The sequence below is a fragment of the Sphaeramia orbicularis genome, chromosome 6 (genome assembly GCF_902148855.1).
Source record: "Sphaeramia orbicularis chromosome 6, fSphaOr1.1, whole genome shotgun sequence".
In the NCBI taxonomy this organism is placed as follows: domain Eukaryota; kingdom Metazoa; phylum Chordata; class Actinopteri; order Kurtiformes; family Apogonidae; genus Sphaeramia; species Sphaeramia orbicularis.
The window spans coordinates 34848370-34868577 of NC_043962.1; the positions used below are offsets into that span (position 1 = coordinate 34848370).

Genomic DNA, 20208 nt, shown 5'->3' on the forward strand with positions numbered 1-20208 from the left:
AGAATTATATCGACACCTAAATGTGTTCACAGAGTCACTCACTGTATACATGTGTAACACTTTCCATGTACAGATACTTAGACTCAAGACTCTCACAACCTTTATTATAAGGTGATCATTTCCACTCTAGTAGTAATAAGAAGGCCCTGAGATTTTATGTTGGAAATAGCACCATCTTGTGGTAAACATTTACATCAACAACAACACAAAAGGTTTTGAAGTTACAAAAACAAAAAAAATATATTAAAAAATTAGGAAAAACATTAAAAGCTAGACAACATGTAGAGCAAAATTGTATTAAAAATGCATATGTTTACAAAAAAAATTGTTTACATAGTTATGAGCCTATGTAGACTAAACAGTAACTTATAAGGCAAAACTATAACAGGAGAATAAATGTATTGTGAAAGTACTGCTGTTAGTGAAATTATCATCTGAGATTTTTTCCCGAAATTTGATCAATTCTATACATTTTAACAGTAACACAGCATTAAAAAAATGTAAACAGTCACTTATCAAAATGAGAAAAACCCAACTTCTCAACCAAAGACTGTCCCATCATCATAATTCTGAATTCTGCCTCAAAGAAATACACTCATGTTTTTTTATTCATTTGTTTTCTCAGCAGGTTGTTGCAGCAATTACTTGCAAAATTTCCCTGTGGATAGTTGCTTCCTGGGTGTTGACGTTGACATCTCCCACTTGGCCATTTTCATATCTGAGGAAGGTAAAAGTAGAACATTCTAAGTGTCTGGAATACAATGTGTAAAATTATCACTGGACTGAGACAAACAAAGTGTTTTCAGTCTGTTACTGTTATGCTCCTTCATGTTGTACTTACACAAAGAGGAAACGTGTGCACACATGGTCTGGTATTGGACAAACCCAAATGTTTCCATGCTTCTGAAGTTCTTTTGACATTATTACTGGAAAGACATGCAAAAATATGTTGTATAACAATGCCACAGAGTCCCACACTGTAACATTAAATTAGCAGTGTTAGTTCATATTTACCTTCACATAGTGCAACACAGTTAAGGTTCTTACTTTGTAGAAATCTGGCCTGACCTGGTTGTTCCTGAGAGAAAATATGAACGCATGGAGAGTAAAAGAGTGTGTTTGTATGCACAGTACATTCATGCAAAAATGAATACTTGTTCCTCTCTGCTATTTTGCTTTAGGGAAAAAAAAGCCTGATTTCAGCTCATTCCAAATTTGTAATCAGAATTTCTCCTGTACGTCAGGATTTTAAGTTATACACAAGTCAATATAGAATCATCAGCAATAATCAGTAATATTCATTCAGTTCAACGTGTTAAAAATTCTGATGGTTTTCAAAAACTGAAACTTAAAAGTAGTGCATTCCAAAGTGAAAAAAGGTAAGAGTTAGAATTTTCATTAAATATCAGATTGGAGAAGTCACAGATGGTCCTGTATCCCCCCAAAGTTCAGGTCTCCAAAATTAGCATCATGTGATTAATATTCTGGTCAACCAAATATTACTGAGGCTCCAAATTATCATCAACTAGTTGAGGTCATGCAAAAAGCACATGAACTAATGGGCTTAATGTCATCTACTCACATATTGATTTTTTTTTATCGGTTCAGTTTGGGTAATTGGTGATGAGTGTGATCAGGGGGAGAAAAATGATTAGGATTCTATGGGTCCATGATTGACAGGGGAAAATTATTAACCTATCACCATAAAAGAATGTTTGTTGCACAACATATTAATAAACATATTTGTTCTTTGCATCAGTTTTGTTTTGGGCAAAAAAGAATAAAATCCAGTCAGCCTCTTTAAATTTACATCTGTTGAAAAAATTTGAATTATAAATTATTTGTATTTGTATATCAATGTAAAGAAAAAAAAAAAAATACAAATATTGTTATTATAAAAAATATATTATGAAAATGTAAAAGATGGCTTGAAGTGTTCTCATCAATCTAGCAACAAACTCATAAACTCTATTGTAAGCAGAATATTGATCCATGTCCTAATGTTAGTGTTATATTTTCAGGTTTGCTGAAACTGAAGATTTTTACTGTCCCACAAACATAACAAATCTCAACAAAAGTAATAATTATTATGTTTGTGGGAAATGAGATATTACATTTGTGGTAGGCAACTGTTATTATATTTGTGGAGAAGTTATTATGGGATTATTACGTTAAAAGCTGCAAATTTTTATTATATTTGCGGTTTATTACAATTGTGGGGTTAACACATGTAACTCAAAATGCAGACAGGTTGGAAAATTCAGATTTTAGATTTAGTTGTTTAGATGATTTCCTCCAGCAGAAAAAGGTTTTTGTTGTTGTTGTCCATTGTTAAGTACCTTGAATTTATTTATTCCATTGTATTTTGTCATGAGTTCATCTTTGGTGCACATTTGGTATTGACCTTTACCCATCTCTGAATTAAAAGAAGAGAGAGAGGTTTTAGAATCATTGTACAATCAACAAATACACACATTATTTATATATAGAGATATAAATTTAGGGTTTTATTCTCACCAGAATATCCAAAAGATATGCTTGAGATAGGACTCAAATAGATGCCTTTCCCATATGCAGCGCCATGAAGCTTGAACAATAAACAAAAAAGCAACAGATTTTCAGTACAATGCCGTAACATTAGTTAGGTTTTATAGTTTTTATATATTTACAATATTTACATTAAGCTTTATAAGTTCATAATAATAACATGAAATACAGTATAATTTTACAACCATCCTATTCTCACAGCGTACCTGTAATTTAGTATTGGAAGCGTTAATAAGTCCATTTCTTAATATAGAGTGCCAGTTTTCGATGTGTGAACCACTAGATGAAGAGAGAAAGAAGGTCTAAGCACAGGAAGTGGGGATCACACTTGGGAAATAGTGATATAAAACTGGCTGATAGTGATGGAGTTCTCATTTGACTGACTGGAAAGCGAAGGTGCTGCCATGAAGTTTTCTGGCAGCTTGAAATCGAGCTTCTTTTGTTGGAGGACTGCTGATCAGGAGGAACTGGTGAGGCGTGTGCATGAACTTCAGCTGCTGTTGAGACAGAACCGAATGTTACAGAAAAGACAGAACAACCTAAGAACAGAACATGTGTAAAATATCATGGGTTTAGAACCAAAGAACAACAAATGGGGCAAAAATGGCCATAGTTTAATCTGAATATTGTTTTGTGATTTCAGTCTTTTACTCATAAAGACCTAGAGCTACTTTTGTGGCAGTTCCTTAATTAATGTTTCCCTCTATTTAACCTTGAAGTGATTTATCTCCATTTATGATAATATTTTCTTCTGTATTTTTCATTTTTTTGTGTGAAAATAATGCATTTTCCTGTACTTAATTCACTGATCATGTAGATTTTCATAAAATTTCAGATTAAAGTTGAGGGTTATCATATCAGAAACAGAGAAAACTGAAGAAAAAGTGACTGTTTCTGCAAAGATATCAATAACTGAATGTAAAAACATGTGTGCATACTATCATTTATCAAACTCCTTGGGTTTAACTGGTGAATTAATGTTGTAGAAGATGACTGTGTTTCTATGTTCATTACATTCAAATGGGTCATATCCGATGACCATGAAAATTATTTACATATATTGTGGTTCAGAAATTATTAAACATTTTAGATCGGTAGATGCTTTTGATCTGTTTGGGTCTTTATGGGTTAATAATAAAATTTACCAACAAGCACAAGAGAATAAATAAATAAAGGCTCATTCATGCAAATTTTATTCTTTAATTTTCACCAATGAACCACGCAAGACAAGACGCATTTCCATTATCATAAATTAAAATATCACATAAAATTAGTTCATCAAGTGTTATTCATTTGATGATTTAAACATTTGGTCAGGTAGGTGATTGAAAGACATCACAGATTTCTTTGTAATGTTAAAAAATACATTAGCAAATATAATTGACTGAATGATTAACAGCATTCAATATGTATTATGTTAATAAAAAGAAAATGCACTTCTGCTGTTTTAGCAACAACTTTCAGTGTGTTAGGTATTAAGTCCTTTTGACTAATAGATATGAATTAATTAAGAATTCATATGTTTCTTTTTGGAAACAGAAGGAGCTCATATATTTATTCATTCATTTTCTGAACCCGCTTTATCCTCACTAGGGTCACGGGGGTCGCTTGGAGCCTATCCCAGCTACATAGGGGCGAAGGCGGGGTACACCCTGGACAAGTCGCCAGTTCATCGCAGGGCTGACATATAGAGACAAACAATCACTCTCACATTCACACCTATGGGCAATTTAGATTAACCAATTAACCTATTAGTGCATGTTTTTGGACTGTGGGAGGAAGCCGGAGTACCCGGAGAGAACCCACGCAGACACGGGGAGAACATGCAAACTCCACACAGAAAGGTCCCACCCCCCGTCGACTGGTGTTGGAATCGAACCCAGGACCTTCTTGCTGTGAGGCACGTGTGCTAACCACTGCACCACCGTGTCGCCCTCATATATTTATGTTTAACATAAATATAAAATGGTGGTCAAAATTATTTATTAAAACACCTACCAAATTGTGGATTTGTGAAATGTCAGAAATGTTACATTTGGAAAGAATTCACTTTATTTTGAAGGATGAATTATATAAGTTTGAAAGGATTTGGACATCATTTGAGGCCTATCTCAATAACAGGTGAGGAGGGGCTGCTTAGAGGATGCTGGGATGGAGTGAGCCAGTTGGGAGGGGTGTGGGGGTGGAGGGGATGTTGTTTTGTTTGTCTGTTTGATTTGTGTTGATTTGTTTTTGTTTTTTGTTTTTTTTTGCCTGTTGGTGTTGTTTAGGCACTGTCAATAAAAATGGAGAAAGAGACAAAACGAAGAGCAAAAAAAGAAAGGAAAGACATGTCTAGAAGAATGACTATAGTAAATGTAATTTGCACTCTTAATTAAAATATTTGAATGACAAAAATACCTACCAAATTAGAAAATATTGACTTTTTTTGCCTCCAAAACGCAATTTAATTTTATGAAACATGCAGATGGTTACTCTGCGCACAACAAATAGCAGACAAACTGAGTCCTAATTTTATTATCCACTTTTAACTTTAATATTTGGTCTGTCCACCTTTTGCAGCAATTACAGCAGTTACACTACTTTAACACTAATGTTATCCCATACCAACACTTTATACCAATCCTCCTTTGCTCATTTCTTGTGTTCTTTTACAGATTCCAGGTGTTTCACTCTATTTTTCTGCATCAAGCATTAAACATTTTGGGTGTTTTAAAGGCCAATTCAACAAAAATAATTAAAATTTATTAAATATGCCAGTTTTCTAATAATTTTGTCCACCATTGTATATTTCCATTTCATCTATAATGTCACTTATGCCCGTGTGGTTCTCACTCCTCAATATAAACACAGTGTACGATCTTACATTTACTTTTACTACTAGTATTTCTACCACTAATATGTACTCTAATAACATCTGAACTGCTTCATACCCTGTTCAGTGGAAGCTTGACAATGTATGATCTGTTGCTTGCTAAAATCCTGTTGTTAAACATACAAACAAAGATCTGGATATAAATTAAAGAATATTGATGCGATTTAAAGTATTAAAAAGGTTAAAAATATGAGTGAAATCTAATGTCAAATGCGTCACTCACCACTGCAGTAAAGGGTAGGCAAGGTGATCCATCTTATCCATCTGCTTCTTTATTTCACTGTATGGACCCTGGAAGAAAATTGGTATCAAAGAACAAGTTCTTGTCATTCAGCTGGATGCAAAATCTTAAAAATGTGTCATGACTTTTCAGATTAGTTACCTGTGCCAGCTGCCTGACTAACAGGACATTGTCCAGAGCTTTTTGCAATCGGTCGTAGCTCTTTCTCTGTCACAAAAAAAGATTAAACTGTGTCAAGATAAAAGATTACATGTACATCATCTCTGCAATAAGTATATTTTTTGTGCTGATACCTTAGGACTAAAAGCCAGGGTTTTGGGGTTACAGGGGTCAACAACAGATGGATATGGCTCAAATATGATGCTCTTGCGTGAAGATTGCAGTGCAGCTCTGCACATGGCCACCAACAGATCAATTATCTATAACAGAGATGATAAGAAAACAGGTTTCTTTAATCGTCGCTATTATTTATATCCTCATGAGTTCCGGCAATGCATCTTTGTCATCTATAAGGAACAAGAGTTTCACATCTTTAATTAACCCATAAAGACCCAGAGCTACTTCTATGGTAGTTCCCAAAAAAAAAAAAATTTTTTTTTTCTTTATATTTAACCTTTCTCAAGTAATTTATCACCATTTATTGTAATATTATCCTATTTACTTTGTGTTTTTTCAGTAAAATCGGGTATTCTCCTATATTTAATTTACTGATCATGTAGATATTCATAAAAGACCAGATTAAAGTTGATGGTTATTATATCAGAAACAGAGGAAACTTAAGAAAAAAGTGACTTTTTCAACAAAATCTATCATTAACTGAACAGAAAACAAGGGTCTCCATCCACTGTTATTGATCAAACTCCATGGGTTTCACTGGTGAATCAATGTTGTAGAAAATGACAGTGTTTCCACTGTAACTATGGAGCCTCTGAACATCCAAATGGGTCATATCTGATGACCACAAAAAGATGAGAAACTGCATTTTACATCAGTTATTTACATGTATCAATATGATTAATGGATTGACAGGTATTAAACATTTTAGATCAGTAGATGCTTTTGGACTCTGGTGGATGTTTGGGTCTTTATGGGTTAAGAAAAAGCAAAAACTCTGCCCACTGCAAAGAATATTCCATACAAAAAAAAATAAAAACTGTATCTGAAAAAAATGTTGCATGATGCTGTTTCCAATCCAGACAATTATTTAATGTAAAAAGAGCAGAAATGTTACTTTTCTGAGTCTCATGAGGATACAGTACAAACAAGACTGGCATTGAATGTTGTACTGACCCCTCGGCCACTCCTTTTAGATGACCACAGTTGCCCTGCACCTTTACCCCTGCTGCTCCCTACTCCCCTTTCACTATCACTATCCTCTCACCTTTAGCTTCTCCTATTACCCCATGACCGTGCACTGACCTTTAAAAACCTGAAAAATTTGAGTCTACATTACCGTCCAAATTTGACCCCAACTGGACCTTGAAAATTACGGTCAAGGATGACACCTAAAGAATTCATCCAAGAGCTTCTCAAGTTGCACTAAAACACCAAACACAAATGAGATGATTTGGTAATTTGGGTAATGACAGAGGGGTAAAAAGGAAAATGTGTATAATACAGACCTCTGCACCAGTTGCAACATCCTCAGTGGCTCCAGACATAACCCCTAAAGTGTAAAAGGAAAAGACACACAGCTCCCGTGTGCAAACAGCCGGCTATAAAAACAGAAAGAAATTCAATAATATATCGGATTTGTCAAGTGCATGTTTGGTTTAGTTTCAGTAGATTATCTGTCGTATCACTGGTCAGTACCTTTAACATGGGGCCATTCTGAAACACATGCCGCTCATCACAGACAACACAGTATTCATTTAGTGTCAGGAGTCTCTGCTCAGCATATCCCTTTATCTGTGAAACAATGAAAAAACAAATTCACTGTACATTTTCTTCCATATTTGGACTTTAATCAACATTCCACACATGAAGACTTTACACAGCTCTTTCTCCTTCAACAGCCTGGTTGCAGCCACCACTGTGTACTTACTCATACTCCTCATTAATCATGTATGGAAACAAATATGTGGCAGTATTTTCTGACTGAAGGGTATTTATTTAGATCAGGGGTCACCAGCCTTTTCTCTTCTGTGAGCTACTTTTACCTAATGAAGTTGCCGGAGGGCTACTCTAATTTAGCAACATTTATTTACATAGCTATTTTTCATACATACACATATTTTGTATCATACGTTTGTAACATTGTGCTCTTCATTTATTTTATTTATTCATATATCTTTGTTTTAACATTTACAATACTTAAAAAGTGTTAATATGAAACTGTTATTTTACTTTAATTAAGAAAATCAAAAGTAGAAAAAAACAAATACAAGCATTTGCATGCTGTATTCCTAAATATTTTAATACTATGTCAAAAATTATGAAATGGAACAATCCTGCATATTTTTATAGAATTACTAAAAACAAATAATACACACCTGTATGTGCTTTTTTAATACTTTGAAATTGTGAAAAGGAACGTTGTCACTCACACAATAAAACTTCACCACCATGTGCTGCTTTTTTTCTGAAGGATTTGACCTTTTCTAAATTCACATGTGCTGTCAAAACATATTAATTAAAACGAGAACTTTGTGCACATAAATCCACCATCCCCGTCACTTCTACAGTCATCACACTGGAGTAAAACACAGAGGCACCTGTTCAGGTCCGACTCCAGCTGTCTGAGCCCATGCGCAGAAAGTGTACATCTGTTTGCGCTTGTCCAGGATGTGAACCACTTTACTGATGCCTCTGCTGAAGTGCTGGCCTTGGTCAGTTTAGTGAACATGGACTGTTGTTTTTGGACTTTAGTTTTCAGCTCTTTTACCTTCTCTTCACGGAGGCTGATTCCCACTGGAGAATCTCCAGAAAAGTTGCTGTGAACTTTGGTGAAATTCCGCTCCACGTTGCATCTTTCACTGACTTCCAGAACGCGCCACAGATCCCTGTTCTACCAAATGACCAATCAACTTTGTGTTCTTATATTAGTGACCCTTGGCGAACCACCGGTAGATCACGAGCAACGTGTTGGAGAACCCTGAACTAGTTCTATTTTTAGAGCAGGCCTGCGGGCGACTCGCGTGGGCCCTGTGGGTGACCTGGTGCCCGCGGGCACCGTGTTGGTGAGCCCTGATTTAGATTTTTGTGTTAAGTTATAGCATGGTGGAGAACAAAGCTGTAAGCCTATGAAGGATGGTATAAAGTTGTGCGTATACTTAACACATATATTTGCCAGAATTCTTCATTTCTGCACAGCCCTACTGTTTACCTGCTAAATTTTTACCTGCAAATATATACATATATGTACAGGTGTACATTGCATTGATGCACTATTTTTATACAGAACTGAACAGTGAATTCTGTCCTTATTTTTTGTATCGTATTGTATCATATCATATCATATCATATCATATCATATCATATCATATCACAACCTATTGTATTGTAATTTATGGTATTGTATCATATCGTATACAATCCTATTGTATCAAACCATATCAAATTGTGTTGTATTGTATCGTACTGTTTTGTATTATATTGTCTTCCATCCTACTGATTCATACCATATTTTATCCTATTGTCATAATGTTTCATATCATATCATACTGTAGGCTGTAATATCGTATCGCATCATACTGTATTCAGTCCTATTCATATCATATCATATCATATCAAGTCACGCCACGCCACGCCACGTCACATCACATCACATCACATCACATCACATCGTATTTTATCTTGTTGTATCAGCCCATATTGTATTGTATTATGGTATTGTGTTGTATTATTTCATATCCAATCTTGTATCATCCCATACCATATTGTATTGTATCATATTATATAATAGTGTGCCATCATATCGTATCACATCACATCATATCATATCATATCATATCATATCATATCATATCATATCATATCATATCATATCATATCATATCATATCATATCATATATCACAACCTATTGTATTGTAATTTATGGTATTGTATCACATCATATCGTATACAATCCTATTGTATGAAACTATATCAAATTGTGTTGTATTATATCATACTGTTTTGTATTATATTGTCTTCCAACCCACTGATTCACACCATATTTTACCCTATTGTGTTACATTATAATGTATCACATCATATCAGATTGTAGGCTGTAATATCACATCGCATCATACTGTCCTATTGTATACACGCTATATTGTATCGTATTGTTTTTTGTTGTTTTTTAATTGTATCTTATTGTATTGTACTGTATCTTATGATACTGTAGCATAGCAAAATACATTATTTTCTGATTTTGTAATTGCCTGATCAAAACTACTAAACAAACAATACTAATCACATTTGGTTCTAATGATCTTTAGATAAAATGCCCATCAGATTTAAGGTCTGACAATAATAATAGTTTTATTACTTAATATTAAGAATTTACAGTATGTGTACAATTTGGATAGAGTCAGAATAGGATAGGACATTCTCTGTAGCTCCTTATACATGGAGAAATATCAAACTAAAAACTAAATTTCTATTTATAGGAGGATTGTTGTTCAGATGAAACTTAATAGTGCATGATTGACTTTCCTTTACCTGCACTAAAAAGCCGTGCTGCAGACTTGGGGCGTCCTTGCAGTGTCTGATGGCCTGTGAGGAGAACAGCAGCTCTATCAGCTGTTTGGTACTGAGCTGTGCTGACGATTTCACCGCTGACACCACAACCCTCTGTGGAAGAAAGACACACTTCAATACTTTGAAGATGAGAAGGAATAGAAGAGTTTATAGAAGGACTGTGAACACAACAGATATTTCACATGTTTCTGTGAATCTCTTTTTAAAGATGTTTTTGTTTCATTTATCTAAAGAGGCATTCTCACCTTTCCACTGGGTGTGTAGGCGAAGAGCTCTCCTGAAGGGTTCTTTATGGCATAAGAAGTGGTGTTATTTGTAAAACGATGCATATTCATTGCTGGTGAAATGATCTTTCTCTTTCCATTAGATTTCTGGAGCTCATCCGATCTGCACACAGTGAAATATAAGTTATAATTTAAAGGTACGGCTCAGTAGAACAGATATGTTATCATAAGAATATGAAGTGAGTTATACTTCGATAATGGGAGCCAGATGCTAAGTCTAGCACGGAACTTCTTGATGGTTCCTCCAGGTCTGAACCAGCTGTGTCTCCTTTTCTGTCGGATTGTGATGCTGTCGTTGGTCACATGCTTCCATTCCCGCGATATGAACACCGTGAGAATACTGAGGGGAAAAATGAAGTCTTGATCTAAGTCAGGGGTGTCAAACTCATTTTCTTCCGGGGACCACATTCAGCCCAATTTAATCTGAAGTGGGCCGGACCAGTAAAATAATAGCATGATAGCCAATAAATAATAACAACTCCAAATTGTTTTAGAGCAAAAAATAACATTAAATTCTGCCAATATTTACATTTACAAACTATCCAAACAAAAAGAATGTGAATAACCTGTAAAAAATTACATTTGTTAAGAAATATAAGTACAATTTTATCAATATTCTGCCTCGACTTATCATTTATACATATGCATTACAGATCAGATCTACAAAGGCACAAAACATTTAGTAACAGGCAGAATATTGTTAAAATTACAATTAATTTACTTCAGACATTTTAGGTCATTCACATTTTATTGTTAAAGGATAGTTTGTTAATGTAAACATTTTTATAATTTTATGTTTTTTACACTAAATCAAAGAGAAAAAAATGGTGTTGTCATTATTTATATATTATTATGATATTATTTTTGAGTTTGATGCCCTAACTTGCACTTTGCAAATTCATCCCACGGGCTGGATTAGAACCTTTGGCGGGCTGGTTATGGCCCCTGGGCCGCATGTTTGACACCTGTGATCTAAGTATTTATATTTTTACATTCCTTTAAAACAAGATGTGATGTCATCATGTGATAGCTTATTCTTTTTCCAAAGCTTGTTTTTATACAGCCTACTACCAAACTACTGCCATTTATCTCCAAACTCTAAATCTATTGGAAATATTGAGTTAGCACCTTATTTTATGCATGTGAGGGCCTTAGCTGCTGATCTACTCAGGTCAAATAACATGCATTTTCCATTTCCATTTCCATTTCCATTTTTTTTTTTTTTTTTTTTTAATTGGGGTGTATGAATCGGTGACTCCTGGCAATCCATCAGTGTACCAGTTTAACAGAGAAACAGAGGGAGTGTCCAACTGCAGACAGGGTTAATGCCATATCAGGATTTTAGGACAAACTTAGAGGGTATCTAATGGGTAAAGACAGGATTAATAATGGGTGTCTTCTACTTCAAAATGCAAATATACTGTATATCAGCAAAAACATAGAGAGCAAAATAATTTTACATGTAAAGACAACATTAAAAATTCATACATACAGAGCCACAAGTCAACAAACATGCAATCTGTGCCTCTGTTTCTCCAGAAAACCTTGTTCTGGATGCTGCTCTGTATATATCTGTACTTCATCACATGTTCTGTCTTCATGCAAAAACCCCACTGAGTTCAAATAATTCATCTCCTCTTCCTGCGACTCACCTTACTCATTCAACCCACGTATCATTCAACCACCTGCTGTTGTTTCTCCTGCACCACCACCAGTGTTCACACTCCAGGGGATTGTATTCTACATCTCCAGTCCTCAGAGGAGCCTAATGGGCAAAGACTTTTTCAGCCTTTAATCCCAGTATCTGAAGGTCAGCACTGGATGTTTGCATAGAAACCGTGTGCTAAATTTATAAACCTGTCTGCAATTGATTATGGTGATGTGCGTATTTTCCCTCCGCTGTAAAGACTCTTGATTATTTATATCTCAGTGCATTGGTGATGTTTTTTTTTATACTTTATTGCAAACTGTATGAAAAGGTAAGCTTTTTCCATCTGTATATAAGATTCCTGTACAAAAATTACATTCTGGTTATAGTTATGCACAATATTAACAGTATTGTATCACAGGACATTTTAACATGTTTACTGAAAAACAGCTTTCAAATTATGACTGCAACCAGCAGTTATTTTTGGTACTGAATAATTTGATGATTGAATTTTCAATTAATCAAGCTATACAACATCAGAAAATGGTGAAAAAGTGCTTCCCAAACTTCATCATGACAACCAAAGATATTCAGCTGCTATAACTATAAACAAAAATATTCACATGTAGGAAGATGTGAAATGCTTGAAGAATAGAATAAGAATGTTGACCTTTATCTTCTATGACAGGAAGAAAAAACCTCCAGCCCACTGTCTCGCATTTAACATTAATGCAACATTTCTGACCTTTTTTCTTTTAGTCTTGAATTAATTCTGGATGTAATTTTTTATTGATTTGGTCAACAAGTAATCAATTAATTGATTATTTGTTGCAAATCTAGTTGAACTACTGCATCGAAATGGAAAGCAGCTCCAGAGCTCGTGTTGCTTTTTAACTGTCAAAATGTATAATGCAATATCTCAGAGAATAAACTGTATGGTTATTTTTCTGCCTGCTTTTAGTAAGACCTACCTGAATCTAATTTATTTTGTCACATTTTTATTGACACACACTCTCTTCATTCAAGCAGTATGTGTACTTAAAAAAGAGCTTGACCCTTAGAGCTGTTTCTAATATTAATAACACTCCCACAGCTAACCATGAAAAATGTACTTTTTAAAAGAATGTGCTAAAAAAAAAACAAAAAAGCATTAACCCATAAAGACCCAAACCGCTACTGGCACCCAATAGCATCTGCTGATCTAAACTGTTTTATAACTTCTGATCCATTAATCTTATCAATATGTTGAAATAATTCAGCAAACATGCAGTTTGTCTTCTTTTCATGGTCATCAGATATGATCCATTTGGACGTTCAGTGGCTCTGTAGTGAACGTGGAAACACTGCCACCTTCTACAACATTGATTCACCAGTAAAGTTGGGTCAATGACAGTGGATGGAGACACTTGATTCATGTTCATTTTTTGCTGAAAAAGTCACTTTTTCTTAATTTTCTTTGTTTCTGATATAATAACCCTCAACTTTAATTTGAGATTTCATGAAGAGCTACATAATAAGTAAATCAAATATAGGAAAATACATGATTTAAACTGAAAAAGCACTGTTGTAGCCAATTCAGATTTGTGCTGCATGTGTGTGTGGTTGTGTGTGTGAATATGGGCGTATATTTGTGGTGAGGCACTTGGTTGCTAGGGTCACCTGCACACCTGTGGGCATAGGTAGCAATCAGCCAGGCAGAGGTTATGTAAGGGAGACACAAGCGTTCAGACCAGGGGATTTGAGCCATGGGAAGCCACACAGTTTTTCAACCATGCTTGTGTGTGTGACTGTCTGAATGGGTGTTGTATTACTATTTTTGTCTTTAATATATAAAAGCTCATTTTAAGTCATTCAGCACCCAGCTTTTTGTAGGTGTTTTTTAAGATCTGCGAGTAAATAAAATATTAAATGCACATCCATGGCGGACTTCATTTTTACACACCATCACGAGTTGGAAATATCTTCAAAATCCCTCAAGTGATATTTTTTTAGCTAGATTGCCACTATAAGCACAAAATAAAAATAATTACAATATTAATATAATATTACAATAAATGGTGATAAATCCCATAAGAAAGGTTAAATATAGAGAAAAATTCATTTGGGAAATGCCACAAAGTATCACTGGGTCTTTGTGGGTTAAACTTAATGTAGGGGCTGAGTTGGAAGTAATAAGATAAAACAAATACACAATCTAACCAAAATTCCAGCCATATGCATGAACACAGCCAAAACTGTCAAAAAAAGTGCACAACAGTCCCTAAAGGTTTTTATTTCCTGACCTAATTAGGCTAAAGTCACCTATGGAAAATGTACGCAGAGCCCAAACATGCAAATTCAAATAAACACAAACACTTACTTCTGCAGCTGTTTCCCGAGGCTGAAATGGTCCATATTCGATGGTTGAAACACTTGGACTGAAGGCACTGTGATAACAGAGGTCTTTGAGTCAGGTGTCACTTGGAAATGCAGTATAGTATGTTACTGATACTTACCAGGTCCATCCAGATACTGAGACAGAGAAAAGCGCAGACGAATGATGATGGGCTCTGACAGATTAATCTTCCAGACTTTAGCCACCTTCCCCTATGGACAAGAAAGAGACCCAGAGACCAAAAACCTGACTGTACCTGATAAACAGTATTTTATTTGTATTAAAGACATGGTCTGTACATTATACTTACATCCAAAAAATTGGCTTTAAGATGTAAATCAATTTCCACTTCATCAATCAACTCATACTCTCTATTAGGAGAAAAGGAGAAAACACATAAACTTCTAAGAAAAGATGCAGAAATTCCATTTATTATTGTATTATGGCTTGTTGTTGATGATTTGGGATATTTAAGGTGCTTTGGTCAATTAAATACCATACATTATCTTATTATATGATGAATTTTGTTTGATAAAACACCATAATACCCAAAAATAGGTGCATTTTTGCTAACACAGACTTTCAGGAAAAAAACAGGATTACTATAGAAGCTATATGGGATCATCTGGACAGAAAAAGGTCAAAGTCCATGCTGCGATATTCTGAAGGTGTGTTAATGTAACACAAGATTATTTAAGAAAATATCCAGACAGTCGACCCAAGAAAGTTAAAGACTTACTGAATCCAACTGGAGGTCACACTAAATACTGACCTTTTCCTTTTTTAATAATGTGCACATATTTCCTGAATTTTATATATGTAAGAAATTGATAAATAAGTGTATGCACCATGACATCTGCAAAAGCAACATAACCACAAGTGGCTTAAGACTTTTGCACAGTATTGTGTATTATGGAAATATTTGAACTAATTGTCAATAAAGCATCAATTAAAAAAGACATAAAAAGATTCCAATGATATGAAAACACTATAAGCCATAAATGACATTTGAAAGAGGCATTCACAGACAGTGAAAAAGTAGATCTATGGCAATTTATGACTTATTTTTGCTAAGTTGGGGTCCTTAAGGTGACGCTACATTTTTATTTATGGGTTTTGAGCTGAATATGTTTGGAATCCTCCGCCTTAATGTAATGACACAGTACATTTTTGCACACTAGAGAAGCAGCTGCATGAGTAAACTGCACCTGCAGGCAGTTTTAGGTGCACAGCAATCAATAGTTTTTGCATTACAGAGTTAAAATGTCCAGACATTCACCTGACAGAAACTGCAGAGTGTGAGTATAAGGTCCTGATGGCCTCGATGTCGGCGTCCAGCTGTGGGTGACGGGGCAGGTCAGTGGTGCAGCTCTCCTGCCAAGACAAACACTAACACAATCACCTTATGGTGCAAACAGCTCAGCACCACAGGGGGCAGATGGATTAAAACACTTAAATACTGGTAAATAAACCCAAGGCTATGGCCAGATGGTACCGCCATCAATGAAAACATGAAAATACAGAATAATAGGAAGAAAAAGAAAAGATGAAGAAAAAGATAAATGTGTGAAAACAAAATTAGATCAGCTTTATAGATAACAAAACATGCATTATGTCAAACAAAAACATAAAAAAACTAACAGAATTGACAAAAATGTACTGATACAATGTCAGTTATATGTTAGTATAATATATAATATATATATATATATATATATATATATATATATATATATATACATATATATTTATATAATAATAAACTAATTTCTGAATGCCTAGTATTAACAGTATTAGTATTATTAATTTATAATGTCCATGTCCATTTACAAACCAAAGTATGATTCGTTTAAATAATGTAATATTCTCAGTAAGATAAAAATAATGGAATTATTATGGCATTCATGACAACAGTCAATGTTTTTTGTTTGTTTGTTTTTTTGTTTGTTTCACAGATCCCACAGTTTCCATTCTAGTACAGTCACAGTATTTTTACTGTCCAAATACACCCCTGCCCATAAAGTTCAAATGAAATATTTTTACATCTTCTCATGAAATGATTTTGACAATGTGATTTATTCTTGCTAGATAAAGTGTAACTGGGATTCAATATGTATCATTGCACCAGGTAAAAGGTGATTAATGATGTGTATAAATAGGAATAAAAAGAAGAACGTGTCTGAAAACAGTATTAGTTCAACTTTATAGGCAACAAAACATACATTATGTTAAACAAAAACACAAAGGAATTGCCAAAGAAAACAGCAATGCCAAAAATGTACTGATATAATATCAGTTAAATATTCATAAACCAATATCTGAATGTTCTCCCCGTGTCTGTGTGGGTTCTCTCCGGGCACTCCGGCTTCCTCACACCATCCAAAGACATGCACTGATAGGTTAATCAGTTAATCTAAATTGCCCATAGGTGTGAATGTGAGAGTTATTGTTTGTCATTTGTCATTGTTTGTGATTGTTTGTTTGATATGTCAGCCCTGCGATGAACTGGTGACATGTCCAGGGTGTACACCGCCTTCACCCATAAGTAGCTGGGATAGGTTCCAGTGACCCCTGTGACCCTAGTGAGGATAAAGCGGGTTCAGAAAATGAATGAATGAATGAATGAATGACTGACTGACTGACTGACTGACTGACTGACTGAATGAATGAATGAATGCCTACTATTAACAGTATTAGTATTATGACCATATTTTGAAAACATTTAATGAATTGTGAGATATTTTTCTAAATATACATGGAATAACACTAAATATATGATATTAACTACAGTGAATGTTTATAACTTGTTGAAAATTGTACATGTGTAAACATGAACTTTAGGTAAATTATTTAACTTCTAAGTCCTCATGTTTGCATGTTTTTTGTTTTTGTTTTTTTTGCTAATTTCATTTAATGAGGTGATCTGAAAAAGCATAAAAGCCACAGCAACATCTAATGGACTCAGCTAATAATCATTTTCATTTATTATCTCACTGGTGGAGGTGCAACAGGCAGGAATATCTTGCAGGATCAAACACCTATCCTGTCAATAAACCATCACATCTAAACTGAGCAGCGCATTAAAAGGGCTGATTTGTTTCAACATTTCATTATTACTGGGTTTGCAAAATAAAATCCAAACAAAACTGTGTCGGTAGGAAGAGACTGAAATGTTTACATGGTTCTGAAACAGGATCTCCTCAGTGTCGCTGTGATCCTCATCGGTTTGGCATTCTGTCCACTGCTGGCTCTCTGTCTCCTGTGGGTTTAATGGAGAGGGCTTTTGATCAAACAGTCCTCTTATTTACACTCCTAAATCATTCCCTCTCTTCATCCAAATCAACAAGACCAACTGTTCTGCTGAGATACATCTGCTGTAAACAAAATGTATTTCTACATATCATATATACAGTATATGCGATACTATGGTTGTTGAAGTTTATTTGTCTTTAGTGGCAAAAAACAACATGTTCTGTTTAAATATATGACAAAGACTGTGTCTCAAAATAAGACAGAAGAGGACATTTTTGGACTCATCGACTCACCATGTGTTCAGTTCTTTGGCAGCGCTTCAACACCAGCAAACAGTCTGTTTACTCAGAATTCTGCAGATAAACATGTCTGACAAATTAGATTACATGCACTTTCTCTACAACGTATAAATGAGGGAATTTGTAGGTTACTGTCACTATCAAAAGTAGGGTTAACTGTCTCGCCTTACAACAATTTCAGTCAGGAAACCATGTAATAAGCCTAAATGTGTTAAAAATAGAAGACCACCTATGATTTACTGTAGAAATTAATTAAAGTCTTTCTGTGTAACCTTGGACTACATTTCAGGTGTCTTTTTCCAGGTTTTGACTAATTTTTGCACTCAAGAAAATCCTCACTCAGATAACTTTTCACAGTGGTCCCATATTTATTTCCAAAGTTATACAAATACAACTTATTATTACTACTAGTAACAAGTGGTGCCAGACACAACAAACCCCGCCCCTCACAGGTACTGTAGCTTATTTTGACATGGATCCAGCTGATGCCATCATGTCTATGCATGTGCTGATGTCAGCGTATCAGTTGCCTCTATAAATGTACCAAGAACAAAACTGATGTTTTTATAGACATTTGAAATTTTGCCTATTATAAGCAAATGGGAGAAAAAAACAAAGATTTGAAAAATTCATAAAAATAATTGAACCTTGAGCTACTTTCCCGAAAATGTTTGGTATGAATTCAACCAAGAGTTTTGCTGCTACAGACATTTGACATTTTGCCCATTATAAGGAAATGGAAAAAAAAAAAGATTTTAAAAATTCATAAAAAATTTCAACTTTGACCTACTGTTCTCAAAATGTAATGAGATCTATTCTTGGTCACTGACAATCTATAAACCCAATCTGGTATGAATTCAACCAATAGTTTTGCTGCTAGAGTGTTAACAAACACACAAACAAACAAACCAAACCAAAAACATTACCCCTTTCCTCCCCTTTGGGGGCAGGGTAGTAATCAGAGTAAGGCAAAATGTGAATTCTTACCTTTGTACTTTAGAGAAATTTCCACATTTTAAGCAGCGATAAATGTAATAAAAGCCAAAAAGACAAGGAAGAAGAAGTCTGCAAGTGTGACCCTGAAACCACAGTAACACATGCGTACGTCTGTGATGACCCGGCCGGTGGTCTGTGTTTGTTTGTCCTCTCCCTCTCAGGTTTGGAACAGCAGGAAGTCCCACATGTTCAGTCTCAGACTTCAGCGTCACACCATTGGCTGCAGATTCTGACGGCATCATCACCTGGTGCAGAGAGAGAGGAGAGACTGGAGCTGAGACCAGCAGCTCCGGGGTCTTTACTGCACTGTTTAAGCCCTGTTTCAGTCATCCATCACAGCTTTTACGCAACACATGAGGAAAATTCACACATCAGACGCTTTAAAAGTCGATTTCATGATTCAGTTTTATGACACTAACTGGACCGATGACCCCTGGAGGCACATTTGAGAGATGGTGTTACTGGTGATGTTTGGCATTTATCGCTCCTCCTGCCGTTGTGCTGCAGTCTGACCTTAATCAGCTGTTACCCTTGTTAGCAGACGCCTGCTGCTCCACAGTCTGGCCGGATTAGACACTTCTAGGACTGCATACATATGTGCAAGTCTTCTCCCAACAAGTGCTTCTCTCAACATAATCCACTTAGAGACGAGTGGGTGTTTGTTATGCTGCAGTGGGCACAATATCACCGTTCCCTGACAATGAAATGCAATTTTCATCACAGTAACTTACAATAAAATGTAATATAGAACAAATCATCTCATTTCTGCTCAGACAGAGTCGGCAGAACATAATGAGACTCATTATGTTCACTATATTTCACTTCTCTTTGTGTCATTACATCTATCCCTTGTCATTTTATTTGGCATCTTTCATTTCTATCAGATTTCATCTGTCCGTGCAAACACAAAAATCTGATTAAAATTTACAGAGATGAGGTTTCGCCAGCGACTGTGGTAAACATGAAACATCAGGGATCAGGAATTTGACACAGTTATCGCTTATTTG

The 20208-nt window shown here is 35.1% G+C and overlaps 1 protein-coding gene across 4 annotated transcripts; it reads right to left on the minus strand.

The window, feature by feature from the left end:
- Positions 1–87: 87 nt before the first annotated feature.
- On the minus strand, positions 88–19670 carry LOC115421346 (protein mono-ADP-ribosyltransferase PARP6-like). Of its 4 annotated transcripts, none has more exons than XM_030137196.1 (23): positions 19193–19670; positions 18200–18259; positions 17833–17913; positions 15934–16028; positions 14965–15025; positions 14776–14866; positions 14640–14706; positions 10823–10972; positions 10594–10735; positions 10310–10441; positions 7476–7571; positions 7286–7378; positions 5957–6082; positions 5805–5870; positions 5646–5713; positions 5481–5529; positions 2932–3041; positions 2754–2826; positions 2518–2587; positions 2340–2416; positions 1015–1078; positions 842–926; positions 88–718 (listed from the first exon to the last, which is right to left on the minus strand). In XM_030137196.1, exons 2-23 carry the CDS (start codon positions 18200–18202, stop codon positions 622–624), a joined length of 1896 nt encoding a protein of 631 aa, XP_029993056.1. In that variant the 5' UTR covers positions 18203–18259; positions 19193–19670; the 3' UTR covers positions 88–621. The 4 variants fall into 4 exon arrangements, with proteins under 4 accessions (XP_029993056.1, XP_029993054.1, XP_029993052.1 ...); XM_030137194.1 differs by having other exon boundaries at positions 2932–3044; positions 7476–7576; positions 10315–10441; positions 19193–19669; XM_030137192.1 differs by having other exon boundaries at positions 2932–3044; positions 19193–19668.
- Positions 19671–20208: the final 538 nt, after the last annotated feature.

What these genes read in the sequence shown, in the direction of transcription:
- LOC115421346 (XM_030137194.1), bottom strand. An exon ending in TCAGTATCTGGATGGACCTG is followed by an intron (nt 14,707 to 14,775) that starts GTAAGTATCAGT and finishes CTGTTATCACAG; the next exon opens with TGCCTTCAGTCCAAGTGTTT. An exon ending in TCTGCAGCACGGCTTTTTAG is followed by an intron (nt 7,577 to 10,314) that starts TGCAGGTAAAGG and finishes TTTTCATTGTTT; the next exon opens with CACAGATAAAGGGATATGCT.